The following is a 24,428-nucleotide window of genomic DNA, read 5'->3' as shown; positions in this document are numbered from 1 at the left end:
ACTTTAGGGCATTATGCTAAGTGAAAATAGCTAATCACAAACAGACAAATACTGTATGATTCCATTTATACGAGGAATCTAGAGTAGTCAAATCCATAGAGACAGAAAGTAGACTGGTGATTGCAAGGGCCAGGGTGAGGGGCAGTGGGCAGGGGAATGGGGAGTTATTGTATAATGGGTACAGAGTTTCAGTTTTGCAAGTGAAGAGTTCTGGAAATTGGTTGCACAACAACATGAATGTGAATGTTCTTATTAACACGATCAACTGTACATTTAAAAATGGTTAAAATGATACATTTTAGGCTGGGCGCGGTGGCTCACGCCTGTAATCCTAGCACTCTGGGAGGCCAAAGCGGGCGGATCGCTTGAGGTCAGGAGTTTGAGACCAGCCTGAACAAGAGCGAGACCCTGTCTCTACTAAAAATAGAAAGAAATTATCTGGCCAGCTAAAAATATACGTAGAAAAAATTAGCCGGGCATGGTGGCGCATGCCTGTATTCCCAGCTACTCAGGAGGCTGAGGCAGTAGGGTCGCTTAAGCCCAGGAGTTTGAGGTTGCCATGAGCTATGCTGACACCATGGCACTCTAGCCCCAGCGACAGAGCGAAACTCTGTCTCAAAAAAAAAAAAAATGATACATTTTATGTTATGGGTGTTTTACCATAATATTTTTTAGAAGCTTATATAAGAAATAGATTCTCAGCTCCCTTTCCCCACCCTGAACAAGGTGACAGTGTCTTCCCCAATCCAGCCTGAAGATGTGATGCTGACTTTCTGGGGAGTTTAAACAAGAGGAGCTTCGGGCCAAAGCACTTAACACAGCTGAAGGCAGTGGGTTTAACAGGGCATTTGCAACCTCCAGCCAGCCCTCTTCCATTCACCCACCTTTCTTTTTTTTCTTTTCTTTTCTTTTTTTTTTTTTTGAGACAGAGTCTCACTTTGTTGCCCGGGCTAGAGTGAGTGCCGTGGCATCAGCCTAGCTCACAGCAACTTCAAACTCCTGGGCATAAGCGATCCTACTGCCTCAGCCTCCTGAGTAGCTGGGACTACAGGCATGTGCCACCATGCCCAGCTAATTTTTTTCTATATATATTTTTAGTTGGCCAGATAATTTCTTTCTATTTTTAGTAGAGACAGGGTCTTGCTCTTGCTCAGGCTGGTCTCGAACTCCTGACCTCGAGCAATCCACCCGCCTCGGCCTCCCAGAGTGCTAGGATTACAGGCGTGAGCCACTGCGCCTGGCCATTCACCCACCTTTCTAAGTACTGAAGCCGGGATTATTACCTCTTATTTCCCCCACTCCCCAGGGATGATTGGTGGAGTCTTCCCTAGAACAATTGGCCCAAGAAAAAGACCTTTGAGTGTTGATATATGAATAGGGAGCTCAAGAGCACACCAACTTTTGGCTTGAAAGACAGATGTCAAAGCAACAAAGAGGAAAAAATGGCCTTGGAGGAAGCAGGAGAAAAAGCAGAAGAAAAGCTTTAAAAAATTAATATTGTTGGCTATTAAATAGATAAGAATAGATATTTCATCTTGAAGTAAGTACAGAAGGATGCAAAAAGGAACTTCCAGAGAACAAATAAGGCTCTTGAAAATTAAAAATATGGTATTTAAAATGAAAACTTCAGTAGAAGGTTTGGAAAATAAGGGTGAAAAAAACCTCCTGGATAGTAGAACAAATGACAAAAATGCAAAAAATAGGAGAGGAAAAATAAGAAAAATTGAGAATCAATAATTCAGGAAATTGATTCATCATAAAACCAAGTTTCATAAAGAGAAAACCAAAGGAGAAGAAATTATCAAAGAAAAAAGTCCAGAAAAATTGCCAGAATTGAAGAATCTAAATTTCTAGGTGGGGAGGCCCCATATATAGCCAATGGATTACAATAAACCCATATCAAGACAAATCATCTTGAAATTTCAGAACACAGAAGCCAAGGCAAAGATTCTGTAAGTTTATAGGGAGAAATGACTCAGAATCAGAATGACTTCAGACTTCTCAACATCATCACAAACTAGAAGACAATAAAGCAATGCCTTGAAAATCTGAGAAAAGATGATTGCAAGCCTACAATTCTGTACCTAGCTAAACTATTAATCCAGTCAGGGTAGAAGACATTTTCAAGCATGTAAAGTCTCAAGAAAATGATCTCTCTGGAACCATTCATGGGAAGCCATTGGAGGATAGACTCCAATAAAATGAGGGAATAATCCAAGAAAGAGAAGACATGGAACTGAGGATCGGGAGTAGGGGAGATAAGTGAGACACGATCCCAGGACAACAGCTGTACCGCAGCCTAGAGCAAACCATCTAGTGTGTAATAGGAGGATAAGGGCTACAGGACAGATGTCCCCAAAGAAAAAGATTAGGCTGATCGATCACCTGATGGGATTGAATTTGTGATAGGTACATGGAAAACCAGACAAATAAAAAATTGAGATGGCTAACTTCAGGGAGAGAAAACTCTAAGAAAAAAATATAATCATAGTCTATCACATGGCTCAGCTATAGATAATATTTGTATAATAACAATACTATAAACACTGAACTCTGATCTGGCCAAAAATTATGATATAACTGTATTTGGAGGAGGGGGGAAGGGAAAGAGTTTTGTGTGGGGGCTGGGGGTTTAAGAGTTAAATCCCCATTTTCTGTTTTAAGAAATTATAGATCAAGGCCGGGCGCGGTGGCTCATGCCTGTAATCCTAGCACTCTGAGAGGCTGAGGCGGGTGGATTGTTTGAGCTCAGGAGTTCGAGACCAGCCTGAGCAAGAGCAAGACCCTGTCTCTACTAAAAGTAGAAAGAAATTATCTGGCCAACTAAAATATATATATAGAAAAAATTAGCTGGGCATGGTGGCGCATGCCTGTAGTTCCAGCTACTTGGGAGGCTGAGGCAGTAGGATTGTTCAAGCCCAGGAGTTTGAGGTTGCTGTGAGCTAGGCTGACACCACGGCACTCACTGTAGCCTGGGCAACAAAGCGAGACTCTGTCTCAAAAAAAAAAAAAAAAAAAGAAATTATAGATCATATCTAAAACTGTAAAAGCAACAAATAGCTGTACAAGCATGTTACTTAGAAACAAGGAGGCACATACCAGAAGAAACAGTTGAAGGAGTTGAAAGTGGTTGAATCTGAGAAGCAGGTCGAGAGTTCAAAGAAGTGAGGCTGGTTTTTATCATCATTAACCCATTAGTATGATTTGACTTTTAAAATTATGCATATGTCTAACTTGACAAAAATAAAAACAAATTAATTAAATAAAAGGCCGGGGAGAGGAGGATTGAAATGGATGAGAGATTTAGGTGGAGCAATATTACATTCCATTCCTTTGCATTTCAAATTAAGGGCAGGGCATATCAAACTATTTAATATGTTCAATGAATAGTAAAAGTTATACTTAGGATTTATATGTGACAATCATAGAGCAAAGATACAGGGAGAGACATGTTGGGAGAGAGAATGTGATAGAGAAATAAAGGAAGGAAGGAAGGGGAGGGGGAGAGAGAGAAACACATGCCAAGACCCAGAAAGACACAGAAAGACATAATCCAAACTCATAAACACAAAGTGAGAAACGTAGAGACATAAAAAAGAAATTCACAGGTACACGATGGCAGTATACACACCTGCTTGTGCACACACAACCAAGCAATGACAAAGAGCCAGGTCTTCATCAATAACATCTCAAAATTTTATGAAATACAACAGCATGAAATTATCACTAAACATCTTCATATCACCACCACCATGGAACTAATCCTCCTCTGCTTTCAAGACCCAGCTGAAATCTCCCCTCTTTTTGGGAGCCTTCCAGATCATACTAGCCTGGAGCCATTGCTCAGTCTCCTCAACTTCTAGAAAAAGAATGCCTTGTCCTACCACTCAATTGGCAACGACCTTCTTGACATTTTTATGGCCTTATGACATTACATAGCTGTATCAAACTGTTGTTGTTTCTCTCTTGAACTGCTGTTTAGCTTTCCGGTGTTCGTATGTTGCCCTTCAACTAGGTTATAAGTGCATTGGGGACAGAGCAACTGAGCCTTATTCACTGAAGACTCTTCCATTGGCCCAGATTCCAGGGAAGCTCTGGATTTGAACCCTTTCTTTGCCATTCACTTGCTGTGTGACTTTGAGCAAGTTACTTGACTTCTCTGTGCATCACAGTCCTTATCTATAAAGTAGAGATACTATTGTGTTGAATTATATAACATTGCCACTGTTACCCCAAAATGGAAATTTTGTGTGGGTCAACCTAATAAAACCACTACTTCTTAGGTAGTATGGGGATTAAATGTGGTGCCTGTTGCATCATGCGCAAGCACTATCCTTTTGCATGAAAACTGGACCTGGTAGTAAGCCACTAAGACATTGTGGAACAAAGGAAAGAGCCTGGCCCTGATATACTGAAGTCTCCATGTCCACTTTGGACTGATATGAGCAAGAAATAGGCCTCCTCCCATTTAGGTTAAACCACTGCTTTTTGGTCTATTTTGAAGCAGTGAAGCTGATATCCCAACTAATAAAGGCTGTGTCTGAGAGAGAAAGGAACCAGGTATTTCTACGTAAAGATTTCTGCCTTGGGAGACTAAATCTAATGCTACTGTATGAGATGGACAGTCTAAGACATGGTGGGTGGCTGGCGGGGAGGATAATGAGTTCAAGGGCAGACAGGTTGTTTTGAGGTGGGCCTAGCACAGATTGCCCTGTTCTTCTGGAGCTCAGGAGAGAGGATTGAGTCTGGAAATACTGGTTTGGGAATCACATATGTATATGTGAATATTGTAACCTGGGAAAAGATGTGTTTATCCGGGGAAGACATATAGATACAGAAAAAAGGACTGTGTTCGCCAAGTGTCTTAGTGCATTCTGGCTGCTATAACAGAGTAGCATACACCGAGTGGCTTCTAAACAACTGAAATGTATTTCTCACAGTTCTGGGGGCTGGAAAGTCCAAGATCAAGGTGCCAGAAGATTCAATGTCTATCGAGGATCCAATTCCTTGTTCATAGAAGGCCATCTTCTCGCTTTGTCCTCACATGGCAGAAGGGGTGAGGGAGCTCTCCAAAGTCTCTTTTATAAGGGCACTAATCCCATTCCTGAGGGCTCCACCTTCATGACCTAATCATCCCCCACAAAGGCCCCACTTCTTAACCTTGGGGGTTGGGACTTCATCATACGGATTTGAGGGGAGACAAAAATGCAGTCTGTATCACCAAGTATATCATGAAGTGGTGATAACATTCATAATCATGATTGTTACCATTGATCAAGCACTTTACCATGTGCCAGGCAGGCACTGTGCTAAATACTTCAAGTATGTCATATTTTAGTGCCCAGAATAAACCCCTTAGGTGGGAAAAGCAAGGCTCAGTAAGTGGGAGAGCTGGGATCTGAACCCAGGTCTGATGGACTTCTCAGTCTATATTTCTAACCATTACTCCATAAACCTAAACATGGTTTTGTAAAACGTGTGGATACAGGTATATACAGTTATAAAAACTCATCAAACCATAGACTTAAAATGGGTACATTTTATCATGTGTAAATTATACCTTGATTAAGCTGATTAAAAAAAAAAGCCCAGAAATGTGATTTCAGAGCTTTCATTGTGTATGCATGGTCGACCTGTGATGACAGGTCGATAAAACCACTTGTTAAGAGAGAATATAAAATTAAAGCATTAGCAAGTGACTAAGGTTAGATTTAAGGAAGGTTTTATGTAATTCCACCTCCACCCCAACCCTAGTCTGAAACAGACATAAGAAGTCTTACTAGCACACTCAAAAACAAACACACAAAAATGTGTGGATGGAATAAAGCTGGAAAGTTTTACAGTAGAAACCTAAAGGCACCGTGTTCTAAGTGTTAAGATACTTTAACTCAGAGCTTCTGAGCCACAAACCTCAGGGTTTCTGGCCTCTAAAGTTGTTGAAATTTCTGACAAAGATACTTCTTTGTCATGGGGGCTGTCCTGTGCATTTTAGGATGTTTAGCAGTATCTCTGGCCTCTACAGCTCAACTAACCACCCTTAGTTGCAACAACCAATAATATTGCCAGATGTCCCCTGGGGGGCAAAATTGCCCCAGTTGAGAACTACGCTGTACCTACTAATCAGCACACACCTGGGCGGTGCAGTCTCCTTTTGGGCTGCAGAATCACCAGGCTAAAGACTCATGTCCACTGGGCCCACCCAGGATGCCAGGCATCCTTAGGTCACTTTCTGTCCATCTGGGCTCATCCCACCCACCCTCTGAGACAGACAGCTGCTGCTTGCCTCTTTGGCAGGGCGCCTCCACCACTGTGCCCCAGCCATCCTCTTCCTGTGCCTGGTCTGGCGGTTCTATGCTATTCCCTGGCCTGTCCTCCCTGCTGTCCTCTTGTACCAACCCCGACCCCGCATGCACTCTGGAAAGCTTGAGTGGTCTCCCCGTCCAAGGTGTAAAGAGCAGTGATCTGTTGATGGGCAGGGTCAATGTCCCTTCTCCTGCAGAGGCCCTTGCCTCTCCTGCTATAACGGGAAAGGAAATCCTTGATCCACTGCAGGAAGGGAGGGTTGGGGCTGGTCTCCTTCAGAGCACTGATTGAAAGCCATAGGTTGGATGGGGGGGTCTCCTCCTATGTCTCTTCATGGGAAGGTGATGGGCAATCTGCACCCCAGGAGGGAATTCTAGAAGCTAACTTGTCCCTCCTCAGGTCTGTTTTGTTTTCAGACCCAGGCGCATGGGTTTGCTTCTGTAAGAAGTTCCTATTAGGAGCTGGCTTCATTTCCTTGTCTTCGGGCCTCCTAGGTGTGAAAAGAACAAAGATAAACACAGGAGAGGAGGGGGACGTTTCCCCATTGGCCTTTCACTCACCCAACCCTAACTTCAAAATTGGGGGAAAAGTATTCTCTAGTTTTTAGATTTTCATATCTCTAAGTAGACCAACCATGACAGTTTTATGACCGAAATGCAAGGGTACATTTTATGTTACTAGATGAACAAAGTAACTTCAGATCTAAATGGGCAGTAAAATAAATAATCCATATATTTAAAATTTTCCCTCTAGTTCAGATTTTTTTCAGGTTTCCCCTCATTACTCTGAAATTTCTGGAATGTGTGCATGTTGCTGTCCCACCCATCCCTGGGCTTTAAGGCAGGAATGTCAAACACAATCGGAAAAAGGTCACCACTTGGTCAGTGGAAATTTTTTAAAAGGGTAGTGACACCATCTCTGGTGTTTCCAGCCTTTGGTTTCTGGCTCCCAGCCATTTTTGGTGGCAAAAGACTGCCCCAGAGTGGTGGCAGAGGTCAGTGTGGGGGGCCTGTATGAGTCCTAGCACATGATCTTCACCTCATTGGAGGAGGGGGTGGGGGTTGGAGGTGGTAGAGGAGCAATGGAAGCCAGACCCTCGGAGTGGGCCACCAGTCTAGAGGCACACACATGAGGGACACCTGAGTCTGAAGAGCAAGTGCTAAGATGCTCCAACTCCCAGTACCTGTAAACCGCAGATGGTGCCTTGAGGAAACAACCAAGAATATGCAGGAATTTCCACTTTCTATGGGACAACTGGCCTGGTCTATTCCACAAGTTAGGGTCATGGGAACAGAAGAACAAGATAACATGCCAAATTAGACTAGATGAAGAAACATAACAAGCGGATGTAATGCATGGTTCTGGATAGAATCTCAGTCTAAATAAGCCTGCTATGTTGTGTCCTTTCCCCTAAATTCATATGTTGAAGCCCACCCCCCAATGTGACGGTATTTGGAGGTGGGCTTTTGGGAGGTAATTAGGCTTAGATGAGCTCACATGGGTGGGGGTCTCATGATGGGATTAGTGTCCTTATGAGAGGAGGAAGAGAGATCTGAGCTCACTCTCTCTCTGTCATGTAAGAATGCAGTGAAAAGATGTCCATCTATAAGCCATAACAAGCGCCCTCACGAAGAACCACGTCTGCCAGCACCTTGATCTTGGACTTCCCAACCTCCAGAACTGTGAAAAATAAATATCTGTCGTTTAAGCCACCCCAGCTAAAGTATTTTGTCACGGCAGCCCAAGCTGACTAAGATACCAGGACACTTTGGGGACAACTAGGGAAATGTATATAGGGCCTGGGTGTTAAATATTATAAGATGAAGATCTATTGACATGGGGAGGTGGAGATCATTAACTGAAAAAAGTAGCTTTCAAAACAGTACGTGCAGCATGATCTCGTTTTGTTAAAAAACCATAGCTATGTATAGAAAAAGTTCTGCAATATACAGTAAGCCGTTCAATGGTAACCTCTGGGCGATGAAAATACGGTGTTTTATTTTTTTTTTTTCAGTATTTGGTAACTTTCTACAATTTCATATATATTGCTTTTGTAAAAATAAAACGTTATTTTTAATTAGAAAGAGAGTGTGTATGCTGGGAAGGGCTTCCTAGATCATCTGCTCCCAACCCTCATTTTTTTCAAAACAGGAAAATTTTAATTCATCACACTGACTTTAAAAAAAGAAAACATTTTTATTATGGAAAACTTCAAACAGACTCATGTGCAGGCAAAACAGTACAATGAACACCCAGGTACCCATCATCCAACCTCAATTCTCAACTCATGGCCATTCTTATTTCATCTTTTCCCCATGTACTTTCTCCTTCCCATTTTATTTGGAAGTAAATCCCAGACCTCATATACTTTCTTCCATTAATATTTCAGTATTATCTCTTTAAGGACTCAAAAATATATAACCATGATACATTACCATGCCTAAAAAATTAATAATTCCTTAACATCATCACATAGCCAGTCAGTGGTCATGTTCTCAATTGTCCCATAAATGTAGTGAGCTCTTTTTTACAAGAGTTTAATTGACTTAGGATCCAAATAAGGGCCACAGATTGCAATTGGTGATATGTCTTTTTTAGCTTCTTTTAATCCCCAGGTTCCCTCTCCGTCTCTTCCTTTTCCTTGACAATGTATTTGTTGAAGAATCCAGGTTGTTTGTCCTATGGTGTTTCCCACAGTCCCAATTTTGCTGGCTGCGTTCCATGGTGGTGTCTAATGTGTTCCCCTCTCCTCTGTATTTCCTGCAAATGGTATTTGCATCTAGAGGCTTGATCATAGTCTCAGGTTTGATTTTTGGGGGCAAAAACACCTCATAGGTCATGGTGTTTCCTTCCAACAAGAGGCAAATAATACCTGATTATCTCTTACAATGTGATATATGATGTTAGCTGCTCTTGAAACTCAATACATGGGTCCATTACTTCATGGTGATATTCTAATTCTAAAATTCTTTCTTCATTTATTAGCCAGATTATATAGAAACAACAGAAACGTCCCTTCATCTATGATTTGATAAAAGAAGATAGATGCTTGAGTCTTTCCCTTTACTTACCAGTTTTTAAAATAATGAGTTGATTTGTTAGCATTTTCCAAAGGTGAACAATTTTTTAAAAATCATATGAGCCCGGGGATTTCAATATATTTGTCTTTCAACACATTACAGTTATTATCTTTCTTGATATTCAAATTATCCCATCTTTTCACCACTGGGAGCCTCTTTAAGTTTGTCCCTGAGTCTTTTTTGACATTACCCTAGTAATATTTGCTAGAAACCGATCTTCAGAGACATATGATCTCAAGGGGCAAAACAGGTCAGGACAACTGAAGCAGAATATTATTTCTGAGGTCTTTCTTTTCTCTTTCCTTTGGTTCCAATGCTTGACTTCCCCAGTGAAGGTCTCCCCGCTCTCCCTGCTTCTGTGTCCTTCTTGACTTGAATGCCCCAGAGCACCCTCACCTCCCACTGTGCCTGCCCGAAAGTCCCCTGCTTTGCTGGAGTTTCAAAAGGTAGAAAGTCAGCATTGGAAGTGTCCTAGTGACCCTAGGAGGGGACATGTAGTCCCAGGTGAGTTGTACCAGGTGTCAGGCAGGCAGGGCAGGCTGACTTCCCAGGTGGTGCTCTTCCCTCCATGTCTCATGTGAGATTTATAGTTCCAGCACAGCCTAAGTGTTTTAATCTTCTGACTCTTCCCAGGCTCTGATCTTCACCTGCATGCAGCCCAGGCTCACAGGAGCCCCAAGTGCCTGCTTTGACTTGGCCCTTGCTACCAGACCTCCCTCTACACCTGGCCTCTCAGTTCTAGTCTATCTCAGCCCATCTCAGTCTCTATCCCTATCCCTTTCTCTTAAGCCTCAAAGAAAGCATTGCACTATCTTATTTAATCATCTCAACAATCTTCTAATTGTCCCCATTTTATAGATAAGGGAACTTGCCTCTAAGTGCCAATCTGGGATTTGAACCCACACACGCAGGCTCCACATCCCCTTCATCTCACTGACCACAATCACTTGTCCCCTTTTCATTCTCCTTGAACAATTAACTACTTCTTTTCCCTTAAAAAAATAATAAAAACATATATCTATCCTCTGATATTAGAATTAAGACATACACATAAAAATTTAAGCAATAGAAATTTATTTTTTTAAAAGTAAATCAAGTCCCTCTTTTCTCAGACCTCAAAATAATCGCCATCAACTATTTGGTGTATTTCCTTCCAGACCTTTTTCTACATAAATATTTGCAAATAAACAATTTTTCTAAAAATGCGGTTTTTCTATATGTACTTTCCTGCATATTGCTTTACTCACTTATTAATTTGTCAACTGGTTTTTGTGCTTAGAACATTTATATCTTCTGCATTCTATTTAACAGCTTCAGTTTTCCATTGTTCCTGTAAATTAGTTAGTCGATGCCATACTGATGAACTTTGGGGTTGTTTCCAATTTTTCATTATTTCAAACAATGCTGCAGTTAGCACCCTTGTACATTTAGCTTTCCACACTTGTGTAACTATTTCCATAGGATAATTCCTGGAAATGGAATTTCTGAGTCAAAACTGTACACATTTAAAATTTTAATAAATATTCAACTGACCTCTAAAAGGGCTGTATGAATTTACATTTACACAATAAGTGCCTGTTTTTCTGCACATACTTGCCAGATTGATGTTATGAATTTTTTTCACTTTTGTCTATCTGATTAGTGAAAAGTATTTTCTTACTGCTTTATTTTATATTACTAAGTTATTGTTGAGGTTGAGCATGTTTATTCTTAATTTCTGTTTCTTTGGCGAATTTATGTTCTTTGTTCACGTTTGTCTGGGTTGCTTTTTCTTTTTCTTTTTGACTCATGAACGCTTCTTATATATTGTATTAATCTTTTTCACATGTGTTAGAAATATTTGTCCTGTTTAATGTTTGTATTAATAGTTTGACTTGCCATACAGAATTTTTTTGTTTGTGTTTTTGGGTTTTTTCAGATAGTTTTGCTTTGTCACCCTGGCTAGAGTGCAGTGGTGTCATCATAGCTCACTGCAACCTCAAACTCCTGGGCTCAAGTGATCCTCCTCCCTCAGCTCCCAAGTAGCTGGGACTACAGGTGCGCACCACCACGCCTGGCTAATTTCTCTATCTTTTGTAGAGACGGGGTCTTGCTCTTGCTCAGGCTGGTCTCGAACTCCTGACCTCAAATGATCCTCCCGCCTCAGCCTCCCAGAGTGCTAGGATTCCAGGTGTGAGCCACTGCTCCTGGCCTAGAAGTTTTAACTGTTAATGTGATCAAACTTAAAAGTCTTTGGGCTTATTTATTTCTGGTTTTCATGTCATTTTCAAAAGGACTTGTCCATCCCAAAGATGTAAGAATGTTCATCCACTTTTCCCTTGTAATGTTTTGTTTTTACATTTAAATCTTTTGCCATAATGAATGAAACAGAGATACAGCTTCCCATGTTCCCCTTCCTGACTGGTTAATTGTTCAAGAAATAATTATAGAATAACTAATCCTTTCCCAACCAATTTACAATATCACCCTTATCACATAAATGCTAAATTCCCATGTGCATTTGAGGCTATTTCTGGACTCTTTGTTCTGATGGATTATGCCAGTCCTGTGCTAGGACCAGCATGGTGTGGCTGTATTTCATGTTTTAGTATTTAGTAGAGGAGGTCCCTCCATTACTCTTCTGTTTCAGAATGTTCTGGTTTTTCTCATTATCATTCTGCATGAACTTTCAAATTATTTTATCAAGTTTCCTAAATAATCCTTCTGAGATTTAGAGCCTGCATTGAATTTATGGATTTGGGGAAAACTGACATCTTTTATATCACCAAGTCTTCATATCCAAGAATAAGGTAGTACTCTTTCCTTATTCAAGTCTTTCCTTTTTTAAGTGACTCCGAAGGCTGTAGTTTTTTTGATTGATCCAATATAGGTCCTGTACATTTGTTGGTACTTCTAGATATTTTATGGTTTTTGTTTTTCTTATGAATGGGGTATTTCCTTCCATTAATTTGCTAACTAGTTATTTTAAAAAGCTGCTGCTTACTTATATTTTGTCCTTAAATCTTATCTCTACCCACACCCTCTTTATAGAGCTCACCAGTGTTGGCCTTGAGTACCATTTCCACGTTCATGACTCCTAATGGCCACCGTCTTGTCCTCTCTCCCAATCATTTTACTTCTAACTTGGGGTTTCCCAAATTTCAAAAATTAGGTCATAATTTTTCATATTCTGTATACTGCCTGTACCATTATTTATTTGCTTAATATTTTTTCTTTAAACCAACTCATTAAAGATAAATTTAGCCTTATCTTGTGCAATAACATCCATGAAATAACAAGTGGCCTGATATGTTGGTTATAATTTTTCTAATATGATGAACATAAATATGAAACTATTAAAGTTTTCAAAAATGTTCTTCATACTACTTAAAAACTTCTATTTTATCATCCACATTTCTTGAAACTCTGTTCCAGCAGATAACAAATCTTTTAACCTGAATATTCCCCATTGCTTCAAATCCAACGTTCTTCCTTCAAAGCCACTCTCAACCCCACCTTTCTTGCTCAGTCACCTCCCCAAACACCGGACTTCTGAACTTGGGCTTAGTGTATGATCAATGCCGCTCCTTCATCCCCATCTTGAGGATGTCTTCTTTCAGCTGCCTCTTGCAACTCTTCCTTGCCCTCCATCCTCCCAGATACCCTCCTTGTCCTCCTCCCTGGCGACAGATAGCCTCCCAGCAGACTTCCTCTGGATTCCTGCCGGAGGACCTGCATGTTGCTTGGAGGCTGATCTTTCTGAACCAGCTTCTATGTGGCTGGACTTACTGTATCATTTAATCACCCCCCCTCCCCCGCCATGTCCTACTGTTCCATAGACAATCATACTGTGATGTTGGGGCTTTCTCTCTTCCCTATGGCTCATCCAAACCTTACCTGTCCCAGGAAGCCTTTTTGGATGACTCCAGCCCTCTCTCTCTTATTCCTGCAGCACTGTCTACTGTTGACTTAGGTGTTTCATCTCCCTGAGTAGACTATAAGGTGCTCAAGGGCAAACTTCATGGCTGAATATTCCTTCTGCATCAGTGCATTGCCAAGAACACAGTAGGTGCTCCATAAATGCTTACTGATTCACTGCAAGGTGGTATTCCCAAAGACTTACCTCAAACTCTACCTCTCCCTGCTACTAGCCACAGCTACTCACCCCTCCCCACACAACCTTCAACTCCCACCAACCAAAGGCAAGATGGAAAAAGAAAAAAAAAATGTGAGAAAGGCGGAGCACATTGAAATATAAGAAGCCAGCTCTAGGATCATTAGTCTTTTAATATATTATTCTGAAAAGAAAGGAATTAAAAAAAAGTTCCTGACATCTCTTCTGTTTTGTTTTTGTTTTTAATTTAAATAAATACCCTGCCCACCCCCCACCCGCTAAAATTTCCCCCCTTCCCCCTGATCCCGCCCATCCCTGGCGCTAGACCCTCACCCCAGAACTAAATAAGATGCCTGTTTCAGAGCAGGCCACGCTGACTACCAAATTCTGGCAAATTGTAAATACTGGAAATGGTCTCCGGCCCTCCGCTCACCTGGGCCCCTCCCTTCTCTCAGTCCACTCCCCGTGCCCACCCCTCCCTGGCTGTGGGGGGGCGTGGGGGGCGGGCCGTTAGGCATTGGCGTCGGGGAGAGTGCAAACTTGGCCTTGATTCTCCACTCCCTGCTCAGGAGTGGGTCAGAAGGGCCCAGAATTGCCCTCCAGACTAAAATAAATAACAAAATAAATACCCCTCCCCAACGACTCCCGACTCTACAAAAGAGCTCCTCTACCTCACTCTCTAGGCCCTCTCTTTCATTCGACCCACCCCCCATCCTTCCTCCCGAGCCCTTCCTTCCACCCCCCCATGCTGACCTTTGCCCTCTCAGGAGGAGAGGTCTACCACACTCAATGGGGAGAACAGCCGCAGGCTCTCACCCCGACTTCAAGCAAACCCTTCCTCCTCCCCCAAATCTCTCGGTGGTGCTGTTGGCACCCCAAGCCAGACGGGCCTGGCAGACTCCCCATCTCCGGGGGCTGGGGTGGAGGGCAGGGGTTCTCCCTGGCTCTCTCTCACCTGATCCTTCAGTGTCTCTCAAGGCAAATCTCCCGGGAGAGCCGGGCGTGCCCGCCCCGCTCCCCAGTCCAGGTGCCCCGGCCTCTCCGCCCTCCTCAGATGGCAGTGTCCCAGAGGACGGTGTGCTGCCGGCGGCAGGGCGGGGTGCCGGACTTGCGGGGCTCGGGCCCCCGCCGCCAGCTGGGGAGGATGGGCATGCTCTCCTGCTTGCAGAGGCCTCGGTCGGGGCGGTGGCGCGCCTTGATCTCCTTGCACACGCAGCGCTTGCGCTCGATCACCTCCAGCAGCTTGCCGTCGCGCTCGCGGGCCGGCTGGGGCGGCAGGGGCAGCGGCAGCGGCAGCGCGGGGTGGGTCTGTGCCACCGACGAGGGGAGAAAGGGAAAAGGCGGGGGCGTCGAGGACCTCAGAGTGACCGGGCCCGGCCCCCGCTCCTGAGAGCAACGTCTTCCCCCCCAAAACAAGTCCTCTCTCGCCCCCCACGGCCTCTGTCCTCTCGGTCTGGCTGAAATCCAACCCCTGCCTGTCTCTTTGTCCAGCCGGGCGCCCTGGTGCCGCGCTGAGCCTCTGTCACCCTGAGGAAGGGGTGCCTTTTAAAAATTGTCTTCTTAGATGGCTACAATTTTTTAATTGGTCCACCCGGAGGGAGTCCTTTCTCTAAATGGCACAAAGGCGCACTGTCGGCTGGCGGCGGCCTCAACTGATCTCCAAGCCAGGCCCTGCCTCGTGGCCCTTCTCAAGCAGCCCCTTCCTGGATCCTCCCTGACCCTCCCCCCCACTCTCAACCCCGGGTCCCCATTAGTCTCTGCCAACCTGGCTGGCTCAGGCCCCAGCCCGACTGACCCCTTTTTTTCCACACCCAAGCCTTCTTCTCTACCTGCTCCTTTGCAATTAAAAGAAAAACCAAGCCTCACCTGGCTGGGGGCATCCCTGGGCTGGCTGCAGGGCCGGGGGGTGTGGAGCGCGGCCTGCCGGACTCCCGAGGTGGAGGCCGAGCGCCCCAGGCGGTAGCCTCCCGTGAAGTCTGAGGCAAAAGGAGGAGGAGTGAGTAGGGCAGGAGCCTCCGGTGCCCCCTCCCCCAGTTCCCAGAGAAGAGCCCCAGTCCAGGCTGCCCCTGCCTCATGGGAGGAGGAAGGGGGAATGGAGATGTGGTGCAAAGGCTTAAGGCCCTGGGCGTGGAGGCCAACAAGTGAGCAGGTTAGGAGAGGCAGATCCTGGGAGATTCTCCCCAGCCAGCCCCATCTGTGTACAGGTGTGTGCAGGCAGGTGTCACCTCCATTGCGGTGGCAGGCGGGGAAGGTCTGGCAGGGTATAGGCAGCGCCGTGCGGCTCCCTCCTCGTTCTCCTCCATGGTGGATCCTGGCCAGCAGGCCCTCTGCCCCCTGGCTCCTCACTGGGATCCCTGATGTCATAGGGCCCCTGTCCTCACGCTCCACCTTGCCTGGACCCTCAGCACTGCCATTCCAGGCCCGGGCGCCATCCTCGACCTCTGCTGGGATGACACAGAGAACTTAGTGCCTGCTCGTGGGAGGGGTCCTTCTGTCCCCCCAGCCACACACACTGCAGCATGGGGGGACCAGGAAACCTGCCCCAAGTCACAGCAGGAATGGGACTACCTCACACTGCCCCAGCACACACACATACAGGAGGGACCCCAGTCCCGCCACCTTCCTTTCCACACATTGGTATCATCCCCTGGGGCTGAGAATCATATACATTTGTTGCTTCCAAACCCTTTTGCCTAGTCAGCGGGGCTTCCTCTACCCCAGCTTTAGCTTCCAAGGTCCTCCAGCTCCAGAGAGGGCCAGAATGACTGCCCTCCTGCCAGGAGACCAGTAGGGGGAGAATCCCAAATCCTGAGCCCGGAAGGGGGGTGCTGGGGGGAAGGGCTGCATGTGAACTAAGCTCATCTCTGAGAGTAGGCCTGGCAGAGCATTGTGTTGCCAGGCAACGGTAGGGGCCTCCCTCTCCTCTCCCTCCCGACTGGATGGGTTGCCATGGTAACAGCTGGGAGGCAGCTGTGTTTAGCTCCTAGTGTGCGCACACTCACAAACACACACCCCTGCAGCCCAGGGAAGGAGGGGCAGGGAGCAGACCAGGTCAGGGCCACATTCGACCCCCTCCCTATGCCAGACCTTCCTGCCCCTCCTGTACACACTTGGGGACCCCAGCCCTTCAGCCTGCTGCCCACACCCATCCCTCCTATCTCCCAGGAAACTTCCTAGACCTGGACTTCCCAGACCAAGGCTGTGACTTCCAAATAACCCCTCCAACACCACCCCCAAACCATCACGAGCATCCCCAGCCACCCCCCCATTCCCCACCCCTCACTCACTGTCCAGGTCCTTTGCCTTCCTCCCTCCATACAGGACTTTCCTCTGCAGAGCCCAGCCTGCCCCAAATGTCGTGGCGCCCATCTCCTCTTCTTCCTCCTCTGGTGTCCCTGCACTGGCGATGACGTGGGCGCAAGAGATGCTGGCAAAGGCACCCCCATCGGTCCCTTGCTCCTGTAGCTGGATCTTGACCATGGGGGATGGGGCCCCCACTCCACAGCCCTTATTCAGCACCCCCCCAGCCTTGAGGCTCTCATAGGCAGGGGGTCTCTTCAGCCCAGCTGCTGCTGCTGGGTAGGTCCAGAGGGGGGCAAGGGGGCCTGCAGTTGGGTCCGGAAGGCTGTGAGGGGAGGCCAGGCAGCCGCGGTGGTGGAGGACCCCAGCTGCTGCGCCCATGGCCCCGCTGTGGGGGCTGGACTTCCCTGGCACAGGGGGCCTCGAGCTGGTGCACAGCATCCCGTGGAGGACTGAGATCTCCTTCTCCGTCTTTGGCTCCCCAGCACCCAGGGGTGGACCAGCTGGCAGGACGGAGTGCGTGGTCACCTTGACTGCCGAGTACACCATGGTGTAAGACACGGCCTTGTCCTTGGGGGGGCCGGGGAGCAAGGCGGCCGGGGCAGGGGGGGCTGCCGGCGCCCCTGCTGCCTTGGGGCAGATCATGCTGTGGGAGTTAGGGAGCTCCCGCTCCCCCCGGGGCTGGCCAGAGCCCTGGGGTGGCAACGGTGTGGAGTGGCTCCGGGCCCGGCCCGATGGTCCCAGCAGCAGCAGGTTGGCAGCAGGAGGCGGAGGCAGTGGGGGAGGCGTCTCCCGCTCCCGTGCAGGCACTTGGGGAGCTGGGGTGGAGCTCGCTGGCTCCTTGGAGTGGCAGAGGACCGGTAGCCTTGAGACCCCATCGCCAGGGGTTCGAGAAGCAGACTTGGCTTGGGGGAAGGCCAGGAGTGGAGGACGGTGCTGCAGGAGATTGGGGAAGGGCGGGGGGATTTCACAAGGGGTGGTCTTGGTGGGCGTCCCGTCCCTCCTGCTTGGGAGGGCTGAAGCTGGACGACGGTGGGTGTGGGGCTGAAGGGCGTGAGGCTGGTGAGGCGGGGAGGTTGCCATCAAGGGAGGTGGCCCGTTGGCCCGGCCTTCCCCTGCCTCTTCGGGCAGCGGGTACTTCATCTCCTCATATATGGCCTCCCCCTCTTCGGAGTCCGAGTCAGTACCAGCTGGAGGGGTCGGGCCCCCACCCCCGAGAGGGGGCCCAGTCAGGCCCCCTCCACTTCCTCCTCCCCCCCTGAAGACGTCCCCCACCATCTCAATGTACACGGGCTCTTCCTCCTGGGCACCCACATCAGGGTCCCCAGTTACTCGGGACCCCCTACTGAGGCGCTGCAGGGGCAGGTTCCCCCCTCGAGGAGAGGGGGCTGGGGGGCAGGACTCATCAAAGGAGACAGAGAGCTGGGTGTTGGGGCTTCGCCTGGGCTTCTGCGGAGGAACCTTCCGGCTGGACTCTCGGCCCTCTGGGGTTGGCTTCTGTGAGCCTGGGCAGCATGGGAAAGAGAAAATAAACTGGGTTCTTAATGGGGAGAGGAGAGGGGGAACCCCTTCTGCAAGGACATATCGGCCTCTTCATTTTCCCACACCCCTCAACCCTAGTAGGTTCCTTTGCTACCAGTCAGCCCTCCCTCATGTCCCTCCAAGGCCACCACCACTTTCCCAGGAATGAACTTTTCAGGGAGTGTCCCCTGCCCTTGAATGGTTCATCTCAGGCCCATCCAAAAGGACCTCCCCATTCCTTTAGAGAATGGAACCTTCCACTTCCTAGGTTCTTCCCTGAATGAACCTCCCCACAGGCCTCCCCTGGCCTGGAATAGATCCTCCCAGCTCCCAGCTCCCCTGAGGAGGGATGGGGGGCGTCTCACCTGCTTTTTTGCTAGGGGGTGTCTCTGCCCCCGACCCCACCATGCTGAGCTTGGTGCTGGGGTGTCTCCGGGGCTTGGCGGGGGGTCTTCGGGTGCTGCTGTCCTCTGTGAGACCCCCACTCCCCCCCCCAGGGCCACCTCCCACACTGTCCATGCTGCCCACCGAGTGGCAGGAGAGGGAGCGTGGGGCCATGGCGCTGCGGCAGGGGTGGGGGGTGTGCTCCTGGGAGGCGGGCATCGTCATGAAGCCCATCCTGAGGGAGCGGCGCAGCGAAGCGATGTCCCGCACTCGGACCCCGGGCCCCGGGCCAGCCCCGGGCCCTGCCGGGCCTGCAGGGGCCACCTCCTTACTGGAGCTGGGGAGAGAAGACCATGATGGAACAGAGGATGGGCCTCAGACCTGGGCCTCCCCCTCCTCCACCCCGAGAGGTGCTGGCAACCCTGTGGCTTCCCAGGGAGGAGGAAGGGAGCCTGGGGTGGGGATGGGGGTGCCTGAAGGCCCAAGACACAAATGTAGGGACTTGAGGCTGAGTCTCAGGCTTAAAAAAAAGGCAGTCAGGGGCAGGGATGGGAGAAAGGGGTGTCCCTGGGACTGGCAGATCCCAGCCTGGGCACATCCAGCACAAGGCATCTGTGTGGATGGCCTCATATTATAGGGAGAAAGATGCAAACCCAGGCAACGCAACCCTGCCTGACAGACGGACAGCTAACCTGCCACCACAGCTCTGGGGCTGCTTCTCACTCTCACGCTGGCCCACACCTGGCCTCTGGCCTCCCCTCCAGTCCAAAGACTGCAGCCCACGCACCCACAGCGCCTCCCCTCCCATGGGCAGCCAGAGCAGCCCCCCTCCCCGATCCTTTTTCCTCCCTTCCTCCCTCTCCCTTGGTGCTGCCCTCTCTCTGTCACCCTCCCCAGCTCACCCCCATTCCCTTTCACTGTCCCTGAGCCTCTGTGTGAAGGGAGGGGGGCGGCTGGCAGGGAAGAGGGGGAAGCTGCTGGGGGTGGGCTCTCATTAAGGCCCTGTCTACTAACCCTTCATTAGGGAGAGATCGCTGCAGCGATCGCTCTGATTAATCTAATTAACAACAAGAATTAAACTCCACAGTTGCGAGGAGGCAGCAGGGAGCAGGGAGGTGGCTCTGAGTCAGGCTCCAAGAGGCTGTGTAGTCAATGGGGGTGAAGGGGAGAAGGGGGCAAGATGGGAGAGGCCAGGCCCCAGGTCCCTGGGAGGGCCAGGAGAGAGGCAACCAGGGATGGGGCTGTGGGATCGGGTCCCCAGCCCTGGCTTTTCTGCGGGGCCCAGCCTTCATGTCCTCCTACCACACACACAGCCCTGTCACTTGGCCACTCACCTCCCCCAGCAGAGGAGACTGGGAGAGGGCCAAATGGATGTTCTCTGATGCCCCTGAAATGACCCCGTCCCTAGACCCTGGGAGGGAGGCGGGGCCTGCCCCTTCCAAGGTCAGGTGACAGGAGAGCCAGCAGCCAGCCCCAAATTTGCAGAGAGAAGACCATAGGCCAGAGGTGAGTCAGGAAGGAGTGACTTGGGCCTTGGGGATGGGGAAGAGCCAACAGGGTGCTCCTGATCTGGAAGCCCTCAGGAGGCCAGGAGCAGGGTGGGACAGCAGGTGTGCCATCCCAGCCACCCTGTACTGACCATAGACTCTGAGGTCAGAGATCTCACTGGCAACAAGGCTGCTGAGCCCCAGGAGGGGCTGTGGCCCAGCCAGGGAGCAGCAGAGGTGGGACGCAAAAGGGGGCAGTCTGGGGGCACAGCCCTACTTACCTCCGCTTGGCCTCCTCTTCCTTGTGCTGCCTCCACTCCAGCTTGGTTTTTCGGTACAGGAGGTTCATGTCGTGGGGCAGGAGGTGGGGGCTGGGGGGCCCTGCTCAGCGCCACCAGGCCCGGGGGGTGGCCCTCCCTGGGTCCCGGATCCACTTGGTGGGGAATGGGTAGGAAGGTGAAAAAGAAAGATGTGGGATGGGTGGGGGCCAGGAATGAATGAAAGAGAGAAAAAGGAGCAGAGACGTGACTCGGGTCCTCAGAGAAGAAAATACAGAGAGACACAGAAAACCCAATACAGCCTCGAGAACCCACAGACAGACAGACATAGACCTGCACGTGTACAGACAACCACAGACCCTGACAAAGGTGTTCAGAGCCACAAATACACACTCTGGAGAGATCAGGTCGACACAGATTCCTTCTTGTGTAAATACATCCTGATCCACCACACAGACAGGCCCCACAAACGGACAGCAACCCCTCAGCCACACAAACACACATTCAGACACACAGACCATGGAGCCACAGACCCCGATCTACAGACAGAGGACCAGACGCATAGATTGGCATAGGTAAACAGAAACCTAGGAATAGGCAGGCACACACAGACATAAACACCCACAGACACACCCACAGACACACACAGACCTCCAGACACACACAAATCTGCTACACGGAACCGGACACACCTACAGACAAGGAGTTATGCCCGGGGCCTACTTGCGTACATTGCACCCCACTGGGGAAGGGGAGATGGTCGGACTCTCCACCCCTTTGGGCCCTGAGGTTTTGGGGGGGCGTCATGAGAGCAGGGTGGGGATGCTGAAGGAAGGGTGGGGGCTGTCTGAGTGGGGCATCTGAAACACCACCCGTCCATCCATCTCCACTCCCTGTGGCCTCTTTCCAGTGCCTCCCTGGGCCTGGGCCTCCGTCCACCAGGATTCCTGCTCCCTGGCCCCTCAGCAGTGGTCTCTGCCTCTCCCTCCCTTGCTGATGGCCCAAATCACCTTCTTCCTCCTCCAGGATTTGGGAGGCCCCCGGCTTTCCTCTTCCAGTCCCCGCCCCTCAATCCCACCCGGGGGTCTCCAGTCTGGCCCCATAGCTACCTTCTGAGCTGCGGCCTCCATACCTGCTCTGGGTTCCCTTCCCCCAAACACACACTCTCCTTTTCGCCTTCGGCCTCACTTCTCCTCCCAGGCGCCCCTCCTCAGTGCCGTCCTCCCCCTTTCCCTGTGTGTTCAAACCTGGCCTGCTTCATCCCCCCTCTCCATCCAAGGGCCCCAGGTTCCCGGGCACCCTCCCCTTCCCCTTGTCCTGCTACCCTGGGTTTCTCCGCCTCTCGCTCCGCCAATCCTCCCTGCCCCTTGTCCCCCGCCACCTCCCCGAACCAAGCCTCCCCAATTTCTACATCACCGTACCTGGCCTGCCGGGCGCCGGCCCCCCCATGCCGGGCTCCGCCCGGAGCAGGAGGAGGGAGGAGGAGAGACAGAGAGAGACCGGGGGGAGCGGAGCTGGGCCCTGCCGCAGAGACAGCCCCGCCTCCGGGTCCGCCCCCAGACCCGCCCCCGGCCCCAAACCCACCCTTCCACACCCTCCAAGGACGGAGCGGGAGCGGCGGGGCTGCGGTGCGCCGCCGGGCCGGGGCGGGGGGCACGGGGGCCGCGGAGCCCGCGGGGGGAGATCCGGAGGAAGGTTGTAGGGCACCGGGGGCCCGGCGCCAGCCCGCTCCCGCCTTGGGGCGTCCGTTCCGCGCCGCCCCTCGCCCCCTGCCCGGCCGGGCGGTGCTGGGCTGGGTCTCCTAGGCCCCGGCGGAGCGGCGCGCAGCGGCGCCCCCCTGCGGCAGCCTGGGGCCCCACCCGTGCACCCTGTGCGCCCGGCGCTCCCCAGGTCCGCACCCGGCGTCGGGCCGGGGCCGAGGCTGCGGCTGCGGGGCCGAAGGTGCAGTGAGGCGCTGAGGCCGGCAGGGGGGGTCGTTTTCCGGGCGTAGAGGCTCCTAGAGTCGGGAGACCGACGATCGGCGTTTCTGCCCGGCAGGGGGCGTGCTCCCTTGGCCGCGCCCCCTCTTCCCTGCCGCCCCATAGGTGCTGGGAGGGCACCCCTGTTGGCTCGGCCGCCTCCCCCTTCAGCCTCCCGGACCTTGTTCCACCGTCTGGGCTCAAAGTCTTCCTCCCGTCCACCCCCGCGGTCCAAGTCATCCCTCCCGTAACCTTTGACTCCGCTGGCGCCACCCGCCAGGACCTGGGCTTACCATGCTCGGCCTCTGACGGGGACCCCTGCAACCATCGCCCTGGTGTGGTCGCTGGCCGCTGAGGGACGTGACCTGGTCCCCCTGCCCATCACTCTTCTCATCATCTCCCTGAGAAATTGCCCCCCCGAAGTCCCTTTGGCCCACAGCTTTGTGTGTGTGTGTGGGGGGGGGTTGCATCAGCTTCAGAAAGACCTGCATAATACTCTTAACTGGCCGAAAAATGGGTCCCCAAAAGATGCACATCCTAATCTTTGGAACCTGTGAGTGTTACTTTATATGGCAAAGTCTTTGCAGATGTGCTGTGTGGGTTCAAACAACTCACAAAACCTCTCTGAAAGATGCTTCATCCCATCTGTAGGATGGTAAAATACTACTAAAGTGCCTTGTAAGTCCTAACGGGCCCCGCACATTAAAGGCTATTACATAGACAGAAATAAAGAGATTAAAAAAAAAGAAAAAAAAAGAAATTAAGGCTATCATATATGCTCCCAGGAGAGGTAAAACATTAAAACACATAAAAGCCATTTCACTTCTACACCTTAGTGTGTATTAATTTATACGTATTCATTCAACAAACATATCCTTGCAGAGACCAATACTGTTCCAGGGACTCCAGTCACAGATACTGAGTGCCTGAGGCAGAGAAGGGAGGGTCCAAAGATAAGTTGTGAATAGTTTGTAGCAAGTCAGCTAGAAGGAAGGAGGGTCTGAGCAGCCAGAGCTGCATTCTGAATATTGTCAGAAGAGAGAAGGTTCTGCAGGGGAAGGACGGACAGGGTCTGGAGGGGAAGGGGGTGTGTGGGAGAGGCTGCTTCCTGGACCTCTCTACTTGGGAGGCAGCCATTGTTACTATGGCCAGCAGGAGATGCATTTTAACAAAGAAACAAAGAATAAATATATAGAGGGGGTAGGGGTTATATTGTGGTTTTGTTGTTGTTTTTTTGCCAAACCCTAAAGAGCGGTTAGAAATGTTCATTAGCTTAAGCTAAGGGAGGAGGAATGTGGGAGAGAGCACTAGAATAGGAGTCACACAGCCCAGTTATAGTCCGGGTGTCATCAAATACTAGCTCCAAGGCTATGGGCAAATGACTGAATGTTTCTGAGCTTCAGTTTCCTTAGCTGGTGCTTAAAACTTACCTCATCTCTCTTCCCAGGGCTGTTTTGCAATCCAATGAGATAATATGAGGAATTTTTAATATACTGGAGAGCAGTTCCATATGACCGAAACTAATTAGAATCCATATCCTTTTGAACCTGAGAGTGAGGGCAGATGTGGCCTTTAGATACTGTTTTTGCTAAAATAATCCCCCTCAATGTTGGTTAGGGGTGCCAAAAGAGATAAAATGGCCACTGGGGGGTTATTCTTTCATGCCAAACACATAGTAGGCTCTTTATGAGTGTGTGTGGATTTTCCTTCATAAAAAGGTGGAATGGGAGAGGTGGGAATGGTCAGAGATAGGGGAGGGGTCTATGCTTGTGGCCAGCTGGGCTTGGTCCTCAGTTGCGTCTGTGTGGGTAAGTGTGTGGATATATGTGTGTCCAGCAGTTGGAGGGCACGTGCAGGTCAGCACCTGCTGGGATTTGATGTCAAATAGTCCAGCAAAATACAGGAGGTCCTGGAATAACGTTGTTTTGTTGAATGCCGTTTCCTTATAATGATGAGGAAAAAAATGATTCCTGGATGGGGCCAATGTGTGGAGTTTGCATGTTCTCCCCAGATCTGCATGGCAT

The 24,428-nt window shown here is 49.8% G+C and overlaps 1 protein-coding gene across 2 annotated transcripts; it reads right to left on the bottom strand.

Annotated features, from left to right (window-relative positions):
* Positions 1–13,631: 13,631 nt before the first annotated feature.
* On the bottom strand, positions 13,632–21,788 carry NYAP1 (neuronal tyrosine phosphorylated phosphoinositide-3-kinase adaptor 1). Of its 2 annotated transcripts, none has more exons than XM_045541437.1 (6): positions 20,450–21,788; positions 18,663–19,018; positions 16,764–18,281; positions 15,702–15,917; positions 15,343–15,452; positions 13,632–14,784 (listed from the first exon to the last, which is right to left on the bottom strand). In XM_045541437.1, exons 1-6 carry the CDS (start codon positions 20,515–20,517, stop codon positions 14,527–14,529), a joined length of 2,526 nt encoding a protein of 841 aa, XP_045397393.1. In that variant the 5' UTR covers positions 20,518–21,788; the 3' UTR covers positions 13,632–14,526. The 2 variants fall into 2 exon arrangements, with proteins under 2 accessions (XP_045397393.1, XP_045397391.1); XM_045541435.1 differs by having other exon boundaries at positions 13,667–14,784; positions 15,702–15,920.
* Between the last annotated feature and the right edge of the window lie 2,640 nt (positions 21,789–24,428).

This window comes from Lemur catta, chromosome 2, assembly GCF_020740605.2.
Source record: "Lemur catta isolate mLemCat1 chromosome 2, mLemCat1.pri, whole genome shotgun sequence".
NCBI classification, from domain to species: domain Eukaryota; kingdom Metazoa; phylum Chordata; class Mammalia; order Primates; family Lemuridae; genus Lemur; species Lemur catta.
Note: the sequence above shows the minus strand (reverse complement) of the source record. Positions and strands in the feature narration are given on the sequence as shown.

What these genes read in the sequence shown, in the direction of transcription:
- NYAP1 (XM_045541435.1), bottom strand. Translation starts at nt 20,517, where the DNA reads ATGAACCTCCTGTACCGAAAAACCAAGCTGGAGTGGAGGCAGCACAAG. An exon ending in GAAGAGGAGGCCAAGCGGAG is followed by an intron (nt 19,019 to 20,449) that starts GTAAGTAGGGCT and finishes TTCTCTCCCCAG; the next exon opens with CTCCAGTAAGGAGGTGGCCC. An exon ending in CGCCTGCCACCGCAATGGAG is followed by an intron (nt 15,453 to 15,701) that starts GTGACACCTGCC and finishes CTTTTGCCTCAG; the next exon opens with ACTTCACGGGAGGCTACCGC.